The sequence below is a fragment of the Jaculus jaculus genome, chromosome 7 (genome assembly GCF_020740685.1).
Source record: "Jaculus jaculus isolate mJacJac1 chromosome 7, mJacJac1.mat.Y.cur, whole genome shotgun sequence".
NCBI lineage: Eukaryota > Metazoa > Chordata > Mammalia > Rodentia > Dipodidae > Jaculus > Jaculus jaculus.
In genome coordinates, this window is record NC_059108.1 from 65,209,797 (window position 1) to 65,228,435 (window position 18,639).

Genomic DNA, 18,639 nt, shown 5'->3' on the forward strand with positions numbered 1-18,639 from the left:
CTGGCCTAGAATATGCAGTTATCTTCCTAGTTCAGCCTTACAAGTGCTAGGATTAAATGTGTGAGCCACCACATTTGGCTGATTCTTTCTCTTTAATTTTATTTATTTATTTGCATGTGTGTGTGTATGTGTTTGCACATGTGCACATCACGGTCTCTTGCCAGTGCGAATGGATACCAGATGGATGCGCCATTTATTGTATCTGGCTTTACATGAGTATTAGGGACTTTGAATCTGGGCTGGGGTGGTAGGATTTGCAAGCTATCAGCACCTAGCTGATTAATTATACTTTTTTGTTTGTTTGTTTGTTTGTTTTTGTTTTATTTTCTGAGGTAGGGTCTCACTTAGCTCTGGCTGACCTGGAATTCACTATTTAGTCTCAGGGCGGCTTTGAACTCATGGCAATCCTCCTACCTCTGCCTCCCAAGTGCTGGGATTAAAGGTGTTCACTACCATGCCTGGCCTTCATTGTGCATTTTTTTTTTTTTTTGGTTCAGTTTTATTTATTTATTTGAGAGTGACAGACACAGACAGACAAAGGGAGGTGGGAGAGAGAGGGAGAGGGAGGGATAGAGAGAATGAGCGCTCCATGCCCTCCAGCCCCTACAAACAAACTCCAGATGCATGCACCCCCTTGTGCATCTGGCTAACCTGGGTCCTGAGGAATTGAGCCTTAAACTGGCATCCTTAGGCTTCACAGGCAAGCACTTATCCACTAAGCCATCTCTCCAGCCCAGTTTTTAAAAATCATCTCAAAAATTTTCTTATATATATGGTGATAGCTCCCTATTCTTTGTATGTATGTGGAGTCTCTCTCTCTCTCTCTCTCTCTCCCCCTCTCCCCCCCCTCTCTCTCTCTCTCTCTCTCTCTCTCTCTCAAAACCTTTTGGCAAAGGCATACTACACTCCTCTTCCTTACCCCCCACCCTTTTTTTGGGAAACAGTGTCTTATATTATCCAGACAAGCCTACACAGAAACACTTTCCTTTTGGTTCTCCCATATTTGCTATAAAACTCCAGCTGATCAGGCTGGTGAGATGGCTTAGTTGTTAAGGTGCTTGCTTATGAAGTCTAGGGACCCATGTTCAACTCTACATCCCATGTACGCCAGATGCATGCGCTTGGGCCTTCAACCACTGCAAATGAACTTCAGATGCATGTGCCCCCTTGTGCATCTGTCTAATACGGGTCCTGGGGAATTGAACCTGGGTCCTTTGGCTTTGCAGGCAAACGTCTTAACTGCTAAGCCATTCCTTCAGCCCTGTTATGTTTTTCTTTATGAGATATGGTATTTCATTGTTCACTGCTATTATACATGAGTTTAACCATTTATCTTCACATAATTAGAGGCCATTTATATACTTTTGAGACATTTAGTGAATTTAGTGTGATTAGAATGAAATCATAATGAGAGTTTAAATTTGTGAGGTATTTTTTATAAATTAAAATTATGAAATGTATGTTTTCCACTCAGTATTAAAAATTTCCTTTATATTTGTTTTGACACTTTGATAGTCCTACCGCAGAAGTTCTTCAGTGTTTGCTGGAAAGCAGGGCTTTATCACCCTTCGTGATCTGTTCCGTTGGGCTGAAAGGTACAGATTGGCTGAGCAGACTGAGAAAGAGTATGATGGGCTACAGCACTTAGCCAATGATGGTATGTTTTTGTGTATAATGTTCTGTCAAATGCTATGTCTTCTTAAAACTAAGTTTTTTGTTTTCATTTATTTATTTGGTCTTTAAAAGTTATTTATTTTTTGAAAGAGATGGAGGGAGGGAGAGAAGAGAAGGGGGCTTGAGAATGGGCACACTAGGGCCTCCAGCCAATGCAAATGAACTCCAGATATGTGTCACTTTGAACATCTGTCTTACATAAGTATTGGGTACCAAATCCCAGTCTTTAGGCTTGCAGTTAAGTATCTTATCTGTTTAGCTACCTCTCCAGCCCTAAAAATAAGTTTTTCCTTAAATGGTCCTTGGTGTTTACATTTTCCTGCAACTGTCAGAAAAAATTTTTCCTTTGGTCCCTAATGCTCTTGTATGTGGTCAAACTAGCAGGTCCCTGTAATTTTTTTTTTTTTTTTGCTATTTTTTTAAACTTTTAAATTGATAATTTTCATAACTAATATATTTTGATCATAATCCCTTCCTGTTACTTCTTTTTGTTATCTTTCTCCCTTTTGCTTTACCTTTTTCGAACTAGTCCCTGTTTTTGATCTCTGTTCTCCACTATCAGTTATAGAACATTGATGGTCCTGATACTGTTCAGGTCTCATACAGGTAATGGCAGTGGGTATGAGGTCATGAATGCAACAGACAAGTCATGTCCAGAAGACAGTGTTGCATAATAACCCTCCCAATCCTCTAACTTTTACTTCCTCCCTTCCCACCTTCACAATGTTTCCTAAGCTTTGGAGGAGTAATATGGATGTCTAGCTTAATGCTGAGCACAACAGTCACTTATTTTCAGACTTTTTTTTTTCCTCCATGGTAGAGTTTCATTAAAGCTCAGGCTGACTTGAAATTCACTATGTAAACTCAGGGTGGCCTCAAAGTCATGGTGATCTTCCTACCTCTGCCTCACAAGTGCTGGGATTAAAGGCGTGCACCACCAACCCCGTCTCTATTTTCAGACTTTGATGAGTTTTATTCTCCCCAGTAGTCAGTGCCAACTGCACAAAGAAGCTTCTCTGTCCAAAGATGAGAGCAGCACCAATATGTGGATGTAAACATAAATATATAACTGGCAAGTTGTGTTCTCAACATTTAGCCAAACAGTAGTAATAGATTATCTTCTAGGGTTCTCCCAGCCATAGGGCTTTTTAACATTCAAATCTAAAAAAATTGTTTATTTGAGAGGGACAGACAGAAAGAGGCAGATAGATAGCATTTGTCCTTAGGCTTCTCAGGCAAGGGCTTAACTTCTAAGCCATCTCTCCAGACCAATTTTATTTTTAAAAACTTTTTTATTGATAGCTTCCATAAATATAAACAATATACTATGATTGTAATCTCCTCCTACCACCCTCCTTCAATTGAATCCCCAATTAGTTGCTCTTCTATTTTGATGCCATCATTTTTTCCCCCTCCTGTTATGCAGGTCTTGTGTAGGTAGTATCAGCCACTGTGAGCTCATTAATATGAGCTCACCACGGCCATTTTGTGTCTGGAAGACATTATTGCAAAGCACTCTTTCCCTTCCTTTGGCTCTTAGAGTCTTTCTGCCACCTCTTCTGCAATAATCCCTGAGCCTTGGAGGGGAGTCTTTCTGCCACCTCTTCTGCAATAATCCCTGAGCCTTGGAGGGTGTGATAGGGATGGCTCATTTAGTGCTTCACACTCCACTGACATTTCTTCTCAGCACTACTCCCCCCTCCTCCCCATTGCCATCTGAAAAGAGAAGCTTCTCAAGGCTTTCTAACTATCTTCACAAGGACATGTTTGCAACATTGGTTCATCCTGGTATTCTGGTAAACCAATATTTCACTATGATTTGAGAACCACCTATGTGAAAATTTTCTTAATAACATCTTTGGACCAGGCAGGGCTCAATATATCTCTTCCCAAGTAGTATGGTTTCTGATAGATTTTGGTATCACACTGTGAAATACCTGTACATTGGTTCAAAGAATAGGGCTGTAGTTGGTAGTGCCTGTCTCTGAAAATAGCCATCTCCCGTCCAGTTCTTCCAATCAGCTACTTCAGCTTCTAGCACCCTCACCCAACCTGTTTCCTCCACTTCACTTGAGGTCAATATATGGAAAGAATCTCAAAGTTTCTGTGACTTTGAAAGTCATAAATGTACACTCCTAGCTGAATCATAGCAAGAGTTCCTAGTAGTAGCAGTGCTGAGGCAGTGTGGAGAGAGCAACGACACAGAGGCGCCTGAGTGGTAGCTGCCATTATAGGCAGCAGTGAACTCCAGGTAGGAAACCTGCTATACTTTTAAGCCGCAGAGCCAATGCCAGATACCCACGGCCTCCAACAAAATGCTGCAGTGTGCATCAGGCGCATGTGCTGCCTGCCTCTCCCACCCCATCTCACCCCATTGAGCCCTTAGGACTGTAACCCATAGCAATGCACAGCCATTTCCCCAGCCATAGGCTTTTGACTAGGTTTTTGTTACCAGGCCTGAATTCCCTCCCCTGGAGCTGTCTCTAAATCCAGACAGCAGTTGGTTATACCATAACTATCATGCCACTAATGTGACATGAGCACATCTTACTTGGCTGGTCGGTCTATTTTGCAGGTTCCACCATTGGATAAGATAGTTGACAACTATTAATCTGTGTGTGTTTGTATGTGTGTGAATGGTGTGTGTATGTGTTCATGTAGGTGTGTGCCTCCCATAGCATGTATGTGGAAATCAGAGGACAACTTAACTTCTATGTTGTTTAAAGCTTGGTCCTTTTGGGCTGGAGAGATGGCTTAGCCATTAAGGTGTTTGCCTGCAAAGCCAAAGAACCCAGGTTCTACTCCCCAGGACCCATGTAAGCCAGATGCACAAGGGGCCACATGTATCTGGAGTTCTTTTGCAGTGTCTGGAGGTCCTGAGCACCCATTCTCTATCTGCCTCTTTCTCTCTCCTCATCTCTTTCTCTCTCAAATAAATAAATAAAAATGTTAAAATAAAAGGCTTGGCCCTTTTGTTGTCTGCATAAACCAGGCTTGTTGGCATTTCTCTTATCTTGCATCAAGAGTGCTGAGATTATAGATGCCCCCTGTGTCCTGCTTTGCATAGGCTCTGAGTTATCTGAACTGCAAACACTTTAACCATAGAGCCATCTCCCCAGCCCCCTCTTTCACTTTTTGGGATGTGCACCATAATGCTCAGCTTGTAGAGGGTTATCATACTTTGCTGCCAGTGGAAATGCCTCACATAGAAGTTAGGATATGAGATGAATCAGGAAGTTAGTAGTTTTTGGTAGTTTCTAGGCCATTTATGTGCAACATGGTGACCACATATAGTTCACACACCATTTTATTCATTTTAGTTTAATTCATAGAATTTAATTAAACTCATGGTGATCCTCCTAATGGTGGTGCATGCCTGGCTTTTAAGTGTTATTTATAAAGTAGAAAGTATCTTGGAATCTTCTGATTTGGAATGTGCTAATGTGTCATTAATGCAGTAGTTTCTTTTTTTTTTTTTTAAATGGTTTTTCGAGGTAGGATCTCACTCTAGGTCAGGCTGACCTGGAATTCACTCAGGGTGGCCTTGAACTCACAGCTATCCTTCTACCTCTGCCTCCCGAGTGCTGGGATTAAAGGCGTGCGCCACCACGCCGGGCCTTTCGTCCTTTTTTTAAGATTTAGAGAGATTTTATTAGATTATAGGTAGAACTCAAGACTGAGTTTATTCCTAAGAGGCATGAGTGGGATTCCAAGAGTTTAGGAGAAGTAAGCAAGAGAGAATAGAGAGAGCTTCTGCTTATGAGAAGACAGGAGTGAAGTTCAGAATAAAGAGTGCTCCTGTCTGTGAGAAGGAAGGAGGAGAAGGTAAAGTCAAATATAGTTTCTGGATGGAGGAGGAGTTTACCTGCCACAATCCCAGGTTCCGGCTTAATCCTTCCAGGAATCTTCATTCTAGGAAAGGGGAATTCCTTCCTAGGAAGGGAATCAGGTTGAGTTAATGGAAAAGAGAGCTAGTGAACTAGGTAGCCAGAGATGAAGAGAATCTATATCCTTCTTAGACCTTTAGCCCAGTGAAGACTGAAAAGGCAGGCTCAAGGACATTCTTAATTTATCTTCAAGGGACACCTTAAACTGCTTCTTTCCTCTCCTCAGAAGAAGAAGCAATCCTAACTGCTATTAGGGAATTGGGGCAATGACTAGTTTGACTTCTTGGTGCTGAGTGGGTGTGGCAAATGGGGTGCTTCTCTACTGAATCTATCTAAGGGACTTTGAAAGTGCATTAGTGTAGTTTTGGGTAATGTTGGGGAATTGGACATTGAGTTAAATTGAGTTCAGGCATTGGAGGGCAATCAAGGGGACACAGATAGATGCAGTTAGATTGTCCAGGACCATCTGAGTGTGAGCTGATTGTTCTTTTAGATCAGAGGAGTTGTACCCTATAGAAGTGTCCTGTCTTCTGGGCCACCTGAACCTGAGAGCACATGTTGGCTTGACTTCTACATATGATTATTAAGCACTCAGGGACAGTTAACACCAGTCTTGAACAAAAACACAGTTTTATAAGTAAAGGCAAAACATAACAGCTCTGGAGATAATTCTTACCAATGAATTTACAACACCTGGTTTTGTTAATAAGCAACTAAAGCAGAATAATGTCTTGATAAACCTCTGTTTTAAAGCATCATGAGAAATGTCCCCGAAGTTAATTTGGTAGCCTCAGGAATTAAGAGAATGTCTGGAGGTAGGCTGGCTTCAAACTCCTGATCCTGCTGCTTCCACCTTTGAAGTACTGGGTGTGAGCCTCCACATCCAGCAGAATCTTGTCATTTCCAATGATTCTTTAAACTGCTTTAGCATTTTAGGAAATGTGTAGGAAACAAAAATAATTGCACGTGGGGGACCTCAGCCTATTTAGACTCCCCTCAAGGAGCCAGGTTTCCTTGTCTTCCAGAGGGTATTTTAGGCTGGACATAAGTGGAAAAGATCAATGCCTTCCCTCTTTTCTATCTCACAAGTCTGAGAACTACATTCTAACAAAGCCTTAGTGATCTTGGACAAGGGAACATACACAGAGAGAACCAGTCATTCTGTCCTTTCACAGATTTTAGTGGCCATTTTGTCTCAGGACAATTTCTGGAGAACATGTGGTTTAAATCGGCTTGAGGTTTGAGAAGGTGGGGGAGGTGCTCGCTAGGAATTTAAACTGAATATGGAACTTTGTTAGTGTAATTTACATTACAATGAGGTAGAAAAAGCAAGAGAAGGGGGACTGGAGAAATGGCTTAGTGGTTAAGGCTTTTGCCTGCTAAGCCAAAGGATTCTGGTTCCATTCTCCAGGACCCATGTAAGTCAGATGCACAAGGGGGTACGTGCATCTGGAATTCCTTTGTAGTGGCTGGAGGCCCTGGCGTGCCCAATCTCATTCTCTCTCCCTCCCTCCCTCCCTCCCTCCCTCCTTCTCTCTCTTTCTCTGACTCTCTCTCAAGTAAATTTTTTTGTTTATTTGTTTGTTTTTGGAGGTAGTGTCGCACTCTAGCTCAGGCTAACCTGGAATTCACTATGTAGTCTTGGTGTGGCCTAGAACTCACAGTGATCTTCCTATCTCTGCCTCCCGAGTGCTGGGATTAAAAGCATGCGCCCCAATGCACAGCAATGAATAAAATTAAAAATAAACTAAAAAAGAAAAACAAGAGAAAAAGAGGGTCATAATTTCAATATGGAGCGAGAGATGGCTCTGCATGTAAGGTGTTGCCTTCAAAGCCAAAAAGGACACAGGTTCAATTAGCCACAAAAGCCCATTCTCCTCCTCCCTTTCACTTTCTCTGAATAAAATATTTTTAAAAATCTCAATATGGTGATGCTGATTTAAAGTTTCCATAGCCTTGTGTGGCACTTTTATTTAGTTAGCAAAGCAAATACATGGGATCCTCAGCCAGGGGCACATGTGGTAGCCAAGAAGTGCTGGGGGGGGGGGCATAGAATTTTAGAGCAAAGAGCTTATGCACAAGGCATTTTCAAGATTGTGCTTGGGGGCTGGAGAGATGGCCTAGTGGTTAAGGCGCTTGCTGGCAAGGCCAAATGACCCAGGTTTGATTCCCCAGGGCCCAAGTCAGCCAGATTCACAAAGTGGAGCATGCGTCTGGAGATTATTTGCAATGGCTGGAGTCCTTATCACGTCCATTCTCTCTCTGTCTCTCTCTCATATACTCTCTCTCTAAATAAATAAATAAAAATTAAATATTAAGAAAATGATTGTGCTTGGAAACTTTGAAGTCTATAGCTTTAAATCCTTTCTGATGGGACATTGAATAAGCCAAGGGACTGTGGATTTAGACTGTTAATGATGGGATCCTAAATATTAGCAGTAGTTCTTAGACAAGGAAAATAAAGACAGTTCATGTAAATCTTATTTTCTCTCTTTATGGGGTGGTGGGTAGCACTGAGGATTGAACCTATTATGTAGGCTTGGACTGAGGTCCCAAGTCTGGGGGTGGAGATTGTTTGTGTAGACCAGGTCTGGACACACCCACATTTTCTGACCCCCCCCTTTTTTTTTTAAGAGAGAGAATGAGAATGGGCACGCCAGGGCCTCCAGCCATTGCAAACGAATTCCAGATGCATGCACTACCTTGTGCATCTGGCTTGTGTAGATCCTGGGGGATCGAACCTGGGTCCTTTGGCTTGACAGGCAAGTTCCTTAACTGCTAAGCCATTTCCCCAGCCCCTGGCTTCTTTTTTTCCCCAAATAGTGAAATATGAAAGGAATTTTGCAACAAGACACAAGCCAGTATCCATACTATTTTTTCTGTAAGTCTCACATAAATGAGATCATACTGTATATACTCCCTGGAGTCTTTTTCATTCAGCTAGACTGTTGTATATATCAGTACTCTATTCATTATTATTAAGTTATGTGGACTAGCAGATAATTAAGTCTTTGGGGTATGAAGTAGACATAATCAACTAATTTTGGTCAGACTGTGTCCTAGTTGATTATATTTTCAGCCCTGTAAGCAGAATGAAAGTTACTACTGTTATGCCCAGATCATGGAGTCCCCAAAGACCATCAAGAGAGTTGGACATGTATGCAACAGCAAAGGGCTTTATTTCCGGCTTACGCTCGGCCTCCAGACTTTACCTCCAGACTTTACTAAGAGCCCCGAATGGCGTCTGGGAGGAGCTTTTATTAGGTTCAAACAAAGAAAGGGGGAATTTCCAACGTAGCAGTTACATTATTGGTTGACATTTAGCAAGAGCATATATGTTACAAGCTGATTGGTTACATAGTCACTGAGAAACTTTAAGCAAACTTATCTATAGTTACAAGAGCCACAGGAATGTATAACATTTACTTGGTACTTTTTGATTGGCCCATTACAGGGATTATTTTGGGTACTGAGCAGTTTGTGGTTGTTTTTCCCAGTAACTGCAAAGTGCTGTGTCAGTAATTTGGGCCTTGCAGGGCAACAGAAATATAGGCCTATTTATAAATAAAGTCTGTCTTTGCGTTACTTTGGTTTGGGCTCTTCAACTACTCCCTGGGAGTAGTATTGACTCTTCTTACATGAATGTTGCCCATCAGCTCTATTGTTTCTGTTAGGCCTTTGGTTTTACAGCAGTGGTTGTAGTCTTCTAGGAACTGCTGCAATGTCTAGAAGTAGACACTGTTAAAGCTATCACTTGACAGTCTGTTGATTATGGTGCCTCTGTAAGTCTTGAAAATCAGAGCTAAAGGTAATAAATGAAGCAGGTAACACAATAAAAGCAGAGATGTCAACTTTTTATCTTTTTTAAGTTTCTCTTTGTCTCTGTATCTGTCTTCAAATTCACATCAAAATTCAAGTTTTTTTTTTTTTTTTCTGTTTAGCAAAACAGCTTTTAACTATGTCTTTTAAACCAAAGTCTTGTGCATACATATTGAGCAGCACCTCCTCTACCACTGAACTATGTCCACAGTTTCTTTATCTACTTTCCCAAAAAGTACTTTGTTTCTTTGTTTGCTTATTTGCCGCGGACTGACTCTCGGGGAGATCAGGACCGAGGGAGAACAAGGGCGAAGGCTCAAGGAGAACTCGGGATTCGGCGAGGAAATGACAGACAGACACACTCTAGGTAGAATATGCTGCTGCAATTTACTGAAGGTTTCATGAAGGTTTTATACAGATTGAACAGGGAAACTTAGCAAGCCAACAAGTGATCTCAGAAATCATTAATCTAAACAATCTTAAGTATTGTTCTATTGTAAGCATACATGTAATATTTATCAGGCAGGAATGTACCCATTTTTTAAGAAGGACGCCTTGCATCATTGACCATAGCTTTACATGAATAGAAGCTTGGGGTAAGGGATGTAAGGTGAACAATAGGTTATTTATTTTTTATAAACGGAGCAAAGAGCCATCTCTTTTCACTTATTAGATTATTTATATAATCCTCATATTTATTATAAAAGTGTTTCTATCCAAAAGACCACCAATATTTTAAGGCTGGTTTAATGTTTTCCAGGAATTCTTTTCTTTCTTGTCTAAGAGTATAAGCACCAAGGCTTACGTGTCCTTGCTAAGCATTTCATAAATGGAAGAGAATGCCATAGCCTTCTTTTTCCTTCATAATTCATTCATCTATTACCGAATTCATCATATCCTCCCTCATAGGGGAGTGGATCTAGGTAGTTCCCAGCTCTGGGAGTCTACTATCAGCCCTTGATCAAGTACTGAACATACCCCCCAGGAAGTTTCCTGGTGGGAATGCCTAAGTTTTACAACTCCTTATCTGTAGAACTGTCATGCTTCTAATGAACATTACCGATTAACATTTCTACTTTCACTTTCTCAGGATCAGTATTGTTCTAAAACATCATAAGCTGTTTCTACTCTACACCATCTAAAAACTGTTTTAATTTTTTATTCCTAGTAGAGTTATACATTTCCTCCATTGCCCTAATCATAGGAGGGGCACATTCAATACTCAAATTGTTACTTTGATTGTGTGCATGATTAATAGTAAGCGTAGCGTAGAAACTAGCTGTTCTTTGACAAACAACTAGAAGGGAGCAGGAAAGAAACAGAGCGCAGAAAACAGCTCATTGGCACCAGTAATCAGGTCGTCGTGACTTCATGGGCAGCAGGAACCATTACAGTAACTGACTGCCTAGGGGTCACCGGGGGCATCCCTCCGAGGAGTGCTGGCCCTCTGTCCTCAGCTCTCTTCCAGTACAGAAGCATCTGTGCTTGCTACACAGGCGAGGTCGCCGTGGACGTAGCACCTATTTATGAAAAAGAGAGAGGAAGGGGGTGGGGGGAGAGAAAGGCAGATAGAGAATGGGCATACCAGGGCCTTCTAGCCACTGCAAACAAACTCCAGACCCATGTACCGCCTTGTGTATTTGGCTTATGTGGTTATTGAGGATATGAACCTGGATCCTTAGGCTACCCAGGCAAGTGCCTTAACTGCTAAGCCATCTTTCCAGCCCCTTTATTCTTCTTTTTACTGTGGACAAAATAGATGATGGGCTAAGTGCATATCTATAATTCCAGCACATGGAAGGTTGAAGCAAGAGCATTACAAATTTGAGGCTAGTCTGAGTTATATAGTTAGATTTTGTTTAGTTGATTGATGAGATAGTAGATTATCTTATCTTAAGCTTTTCTATTAGGTAATATGTGATAAACATTTTTATATAGGTATGGAAGTCAATTGAGAATATTTTCAAATCTTAAGAATAAACAAACTAATCCATCCCTTTCTTCCTCACGTCTCATGTAGTCCATGATGGCCAAGGACTTGGTCTGTAGCCTGGAGCTATCCTTGCCCTGCAAAGAACTAGGATTACATGGTTAACTGTAACAGGCTTGCCTGGTTACTACTTTTCTCTTGAAAGAGGAGATAACCATTTCTTCTCATTTCTGTTGCAGTGATTGATTTTTCTGTGCATGAGTCTCACATAAATGGGATCACACAGTATATATACTCCTGGGATCTAACTTTTTCATTCAGCCCGTCTATTGTATATATCAGAACTTTTTCCATTATCATTCTGTTATGTGGGTGATAACCCAGTAAATAGAGATAAGCACAATTTATCTACTATTTTATTTATAAAGAGAGAAAATAGGCATGCCAGTACCACTGCAAACTCCAGAAATATGTACCACTTTACTTTGTGCATCTGTCTCCATGTTCGCACTGGGGAATTGAACCTGGGCTGGCAGGATTTGCAAGCAGGTGCCTTTAACTGCTTAGCCACTTTCCTAACCCTTATCTACTATCTTTTTTTTTTTCCAAATTTGTTTTTTATTAACAACTTCCATGATTATAAAAATATCCCATGGGGGGAGGGCTGGAGAGATGGCTTAGTGTTAAGCACTTGCCTGTGAAGCCTAAGGATCCCGGTTCGAGACTCAATTCCCCAGGACCCATGTTAGCCAGATGCACAAGGGGGCGCATGCGTCTGGAGTTCATTTGCAGTGGCTGGAGTCCCTGGCATGCCCATTATCTCTCTGTCTCTGTCTCTCTCTCCCTCTTTCTCTCTCTCTGTCACTCTCAAATAAATATTTAAAAAATAAACAAAAAAAATTAAAATCCCATGGTAATGCCTTCCTTCCAACCCCCTCTCAATCAGTCTTTTTTATTTTGATGTCATGATCTTTTCCTCCTCTTATGATGGTCTTGTGTAGGTAGTATCAGGCACTGTGAGGTCATGGATATCCAGGCCATTTTGTGTCTGGGGGGAGCACGTTATAAGGAGTCCTACTCTTCCTTTGGCTCTTACATTCTTTCCGCCGCCTCTTCCGCAATGGACCCTGAGCCTTGGAAGGTGAGATATTTACTGAGCATTCCTGCCACTTCTTTCCAGCATCATTATCTACTATCTTAATCATGGATATTTGGGTTATTTTAGTTTTAGGATGTTTGGAATAAAGCTGCTCTGATACTGTCTATTTATCTTTGTGCATCTGTGCTCTTTTATGTTTGGCAGTTTGGTCTAGTTCATGCATATGATCACTTTTATAACCAGCTTTTGCATTTTCTTAGGTAGTTATTTAGATCTCCACCCCACCAATAACATGTGAAAGTTGATCTTCATGTTCTCAACATCCTTTGGTAGTGCCACTGGATAGTTAATTGTTCTTCTTCCCTCTCCCCATTCTCAGGGTTTATGCTTCTAGCAGGTCGCGTCAGGAAGCAGGAAGAGGTTGATGTGATCCAAGAAGTTCTTGAAAAACATTTCAAGAAAAAATTGAGTCCTCAATCTCTTTTCTCTAAAGAAAATGTCCTAAATTTATTAGGTAAGTAGACCAAACATACAAGGCTTATGCCTTTAATCTCATCACTCAAGAGACAGAGGTAGGAGAATTGCTGTTTGAGGCCAACCTGAGACTTCATAGTGAATTGCAGGTCAGCCTGGACTATAGTGAGACCCTACCTTAAAAATCTAAATATACATATGAACCAAGTTATTCTCATTAAAATTCAATAACTTACTCTGCTTTGGATAGGTAAATCTACCCAGTCATCTGTATTGGAATCTAAGTTTAGCCATATTGTGTGGACTGAAAGCATGCGGCGACTGGCTATGCTGGTGGGACGAGCATTGGAATTTGGTGAACCTGTTCTGCTAGTTGGAGACACTGGGTAATGTTTTACAGCAATAACTTGTTAAGGCTTCAGTTCAGATAGTTCCATTGATTACTTCTCAATGACTTACGTATGATAATATTTTGTGACCTGTCTTTTCACCTCTTTTATAAAAACATTTGCAAGTGGGAGAAGGGGTTCCTGCCACTGTAACCATAGGTAGTGGAAAATCAAACCCAGACGACTGTCAGGTCTTAATAGCCCCACGTCCCTGCACCCTTTCTTTAAAGCAAGAGGAGTTATTTCTTCCATTATCCTTTGGGGTGGTTTTTTATTCATTTAATTAATTAATGTTTAACATTTTATTTTTTAAAGTATTATTTTTATTTATTTGAGAGAATGAATGAGGGGAGAGAGAGTGTGAAAGAGAGAGAAAATGGGCATGCCAGGGCCTCCAGCCAAGCAAGCAAAGTTCAGATGCATGCACTGCCTAGTGCATCTGGCTTACATGGATACTGTGGAATTAAACCTAGGTCTTTGGGCTTTGTAGGCAAGTGCCTTCACAGCTAAGCTATCTCTAGCCCTACTATTTTTATATTTATTTATTTATTTGAGAGAGGCAGATAGATGAATGGATGGAGAGAGAATGGGTGTGCCAGGACCTCCAGCCACTTCTGGAGGAACTCCAGTATATGTGTCACCTTGTGCATCTGGCTTATGTGGGTCCTGGGTTCTTATGCTTTGCAGGCAAGTGCCTTTACCACCCTGCCGTTACTCCAGGTTCATTCAATATGTAGAGGAGAAGAGATATACTAGTGTTTCTTGATAAACTATAAAGATATTTCTTCTTCTTTTTTATTATTGATCACTTTCATAATTATAAACAACAAACCATGATAATTTCCTCCCTCTTTCCTCTCTCTTGATTGTTGTTGGTACAATTGGAAAATTGTGCAGTGGATGTCCTCATTAGTTAAAACGATGGTTGGGTTGGCATTTTTATTTTGCTGTGGGATACCATAATCCTGATGTTTAGGGGGTCCTCTGTTGACATGCACTGACTGCTGCTACAGTGTGGTTCTCATCATGACTCGCCCTTTTGCTGGTACAGTGTGTGTGGCTATTTATTTGGAACACAATGCTCCTTGTTATTTGTTAATCTACAATACATTTCTAATAGGTGTGGGAAAACTACAATCTGTCAGATATTTGCAGCCTTGGCAAAGAAGAAACTGTACTCAGTAAACTGTCACTTAAACATGGAGACATCAGACTTCCTTGGTGGCCTACGACCAGTGAGAGAGAAGCTAAATGACAAGGTTTGTTTTGTAGCTAATATTGGTATGTTTATTTAAAGAACTCTAGTGTGCTATATTTATGCATCTTTTGTTGTTGTTGTTGTTCACAATCTTTTAAAAAGTTTAATTTATTAGAGGGAGATACAGAGGGAGGGAAAGAGAGAGAGAGAGAGAGAGAGAGAGAGAGAATGGGCATGCCAGGGCGAACTCCAGACCCATGTGCCACCACGTGCATCTGGCTTACCATGGGCTTTTGGGAATTGAACTTGAGTCCTCAGGCTTCACAGGCAAGTGCCTTAATGGCTAAGCCAGCTCTTCAGCCCCAACTGTTGGATTTTGTTCTTAATGGTGGTTCTAGATCTATGTTGAGGTTTATTTTTGTGTGCATATCTTCAAATTTTTACTGATCTCTACTGGGCTTTCATGAGCATTCTGGTTCACAAGTTTTGTTCTCTTTCTTTTTGAGTATTGCCCGTTTCATGTCTGTGTGTTTTTTTTTGTGGAGCCAATTGCTTCTTAATTCCCATCTTTTCTTTTCCAAATTTTAGGAAGAAATAGATATAAGACTGTTTGAGTGGCATGATGGACCTCTTGTTCTGGCCATGAAAGAAGACAGCTTTTTCCTCTTGGATGAGATCTCACTGGCTGATGACTCTGTCTTAGAACGACTTAACAGGTGACAAATTTGAGAATCTTGCTCTTAGTTGGCTTTTATAGATACCCAGCCATATATGTAGTGTACATGCACACACACACACACACACCACACACTATTTATATGAGGGAGGGAGAGAGAGAAAGAGAGAATATGCTACCTTGTGCATCTGGCTTACGTGGGTCCTGGGGAATGGAACCTGAGTCCTTTGGCTTTGCAGGCAAACACCTTAACCATTAAGCCATCTCTCCAGCCACCACAAAAGGTTTTTTTTTTAAAAAAAATATATATTTTATGTATTTATTTGAGGATGAGAATGGGTGTACCAGGGCCTCTTGCAATGAATGAACTCCTGCACCACTTTGTGCATCTGCCTTTATGTGCATACTGGGGAATTCGATCCAGGGTCCTTAGGTTTTGCAAGCAAGTGCCTTAACCACTGAGCCATCTCTCTAGGCCTGTTTTTGACTTTAATAGATGGACTCATTTATTTGCAAGTAGATAGGAGGAGGCAAGAAAGAACATGCCAGAGTCTCATGCTGCTTTAAATGAACTCCAGATGCAACTGAACCTAGACTTGGCAAGCAGTGGCTTTAACTGAGCCATTTCCCCAGCTTTAGGTGTTTTTAAATTTTTTTTAATACTCTGGATCAGAAATATGTTCCTGATAGGTATGGTGGCAACTCACTATAGTTATAGCAGTTAGATGGCTATAGTTGGAGAACTAAGACATCTAGGTCAGCATGTACTAAATATTGAGACCATTTCTTAGGGGGGAAAAAAAAGAAAAGGAAGGACCATAACAGAAATTGAAAATTAGGATGTCTGAGCAATTTTACAGTGTGTGATAGGAAAATTATATCTTGACGGCTCATCTTGGAAAAGGATATGACTTTTCTTTCCAAGTGATGTCAAAATCAGGATGGGGCGGTGGCTCAATGAAAAGTTATTGCAGTGCAGGCATGAATGCCCAACTTCAGCTCTCAGCCTTTTGGGTAAGAAGGGATGTGGAGGCAGCAAAATCTGCCATCAGCACAGGCCCCTGTTAGCCTGGTAAAAAAGTAACAATGAACAGTATGACTTGCCTTATGTGAAGCATATGGTGAAGACTGACACCTGAAAGTTGTCCTGTGACCTCCACACATGTGTGATGACATGTGCACCTATGTTCACACACGTGAACACAAACACATACAAATAATTTTTTAAACAGCATATTGAAATCCATAAGATGTTATATACAAACATTCTCTAATTTTTGGCAATTTTTCTTTTAGTGTCCTGGAAGTTGAAAAGTCGCTGGTATTAGCTGAGAAGGGCAGCCCAGATGGCAAGAATAATGAGGTAGAGCTGTTAACTGCTGGGAAAAGATTCCGTATCTTAGCAACCATGAACCCTGGGGGCGACTTTGGAAAAAAAGAGGTAAAGCTATGCTTCCTAAAGAGTACTTTATTTTTAGTTTTTGAACTTCAGAAATATGTAGTGATACATTTGAAATTTTATATTGGGTGACAACTGAGTAATAGGTATAAATCCATAAAAAGAGGGCTGGGAATGTATGTGGCTGTGTGTTCCCAGGTGGTTGTTCTGCAAGCCTAGTGATTGGAGTTTAGATCCTCAGTAGCTCTGCAGAGTAACACATCTCTGTAAACCCAGTGCATGCATGGAAATGGAGGCAGAGTCAGGAGAATACTGAAGCTCATGGGCTGTCTTTCCTACCAGGAAACAAGACACACTGTTTTAAACAAGGTGCAAGGAGAATTCTTACCCTGTATCTTCTGTCTCTCACATGCACCATGGCAGACACCTGCCCCGCCCCGCCCCCCACAAAAAAAAATTTAAAAGTTTTCAAAACAAAGCTGTGTGTGGTAGTGTAGGAAAAAACCTCCGCAGGGGGCCCCCACGCTCTGCCCGGATAAGGCGACACCCCAAATCACTCACGAGAAGCGCTCTTGATGCAAACTGCAAGAGGATTTTATTCCAAGCGCGCTGGGGCCCACAGTCGTACACCTCACGGGGTAGAGGACTGCAGAGCCCCGAATGCAGGAACAGGACAGTTTTTATAGGGTTTCTAACAAAGCCTGTGCATTAGACCAATCATTTTCTAATATTAGGAGCCCCGCAGGGTGTTAGCCAGTCATTTTGTGCCACCCCATAGTTTCTAAGCCAATTAGTTTATGACCTTGGTGGTCAGCATTTGCGCAGGTCCTTAGGTGGGGGTAGCAGAGTATGGTATCAGCCTCCTATGACCTTGGAGGTCAGCCTTTGTGCAATTCCTTAGGTGGGGGTAGCAGAGTATGGTATCAGCCTCCTGTGACCTTGGTGGTCTGAGGCAGGCTGTTACAGCTTATGGTGCGAGCTACTAAGGCTAACAGTGTGGGCTATTAAGGCTTATAGTGTAAGGCTTATAGTGCAGGCTATTTACAGAAACCAAATAAGTGGTTCACTTCATTACTCATTTCCCATCCTTGAGGGCTATCTCATGCCCTTTTACCTAGTTTTATATTAGGAGTGGGCTCTGATATAATGAGAAGAGGGATTCTTTACTTGCTTCCAACAGGGAGTAAAGCCTGGAGTTTGAGGTATGCAGGGAGCCCGCTTAAGCTCCCCTTGGAGCGTGATAGTATTTCTGAGCTTCTGAATTCTTGGGCCTTTCAGTAGCACATTCCTTTAATCCTAAAGTGCACTTGGGAAGTAGTAGAAAGAGGACTGCTGTGAGTTAGAGGCCCCCCCAAGACTACATCCTGAATTCCAGATCAGCCTGGACTAGAGTGAAACCCTACCTTGGCGGGGGTGGGGGTGGAGTTTGAAAACACCTATTAAAGATATTTTATAATTATTATATTGGAAAATCTTTGACGACATTTCTTTATTTAGCCATTCACTCTGTGTATGTCCCCATAATGTTATTAATTTCAGTACCTTTGCTAGCCTTTATAATATTTTAAAAAGTGCTCTCAAGCTTCGCATGAAACTACTTATTAGAATAAGTACTTATTTTGTGGGCAGGAAGACTTGGTATAGTATAATTTAAATTCAGACACTGCTTTTAGAATCTCTCTGTGTATGTTTATGCATGTGCATGTGTGTGTGTTTTGAGACAAGGTCTCACTGTATGCCTTAGATTATCTTTCAATTCATGTGTCTCAGCATCCTTCCTGAGTCCTAGGATTTGCAAGTATACACTACCATACCCTGTAGAATCTTAGCTTTATGAATCTTTTCAGGGTATCAGATAAAAAGCATAAGCAACACCAGGTATGGTGGTGCACTTCAGTAATCCCACTGCTTGGGAGGCAGAGGCAGGAGGAATGCTACTTACACAAAGCTAGCCTGGAAGATATAAACAAAAATCCTGTCTCAAAAATGTGAAGCCAGGGCTGGAGAGATGGTTTAGCGGTTAAGCACTTGCCTGTGAAGCCTAAGGACCCACATAAGCTAGATGTACAAGGTGGTGCATGCAAGTGGAGTTTG

The 18,639-nt window shown here is 41.3% G+C and overlaps 1 protein-coding gene across 4 annotated transcripts in view; it reads left to right on the plus strand.

Moving 5' to 3' along the window:
• The window catches only part of Mdn1 (midasin AAA ATPase 1), a 229,453-nt gene that overhangs the window by 101,558 nt on the left and 109,256 nt on the right, over positions 1 to 18,639 (plus strand). For all 4 annotated transcript variants that reach the window (XM_045154108.1, XM_045154109.1, XM_045154110.1 and 1 more), the window contains exons 27-32: positions 1,516 to 1,657; positions 12,789 to 12,923; positions 13,134 to 13,269; positions 14,393 to 14,531; positions 15,059 to 15,186; positions 16,443 to 16,587. In XM_045154108.1, coding sequence (XP_045010043.1) covers positions 1,516 to 1,657; positions 12,789 to 12,923; positions 13,134 to 13,269; positions 14,393 to 14,531; positions 15,059 to 15,186; positions 16,443 to 16,587 — 825 coding nt within the window. The remainder of the gene's footprint in view (positions 1 to 1,515; positions 1,658 to 12,788; positions 12,924 to 13,133; positions 13,270 to 14,392; positions 14,532 to 15,058; positions 15,187 to 16,442; positions 16,588 to 18,639) is intronic.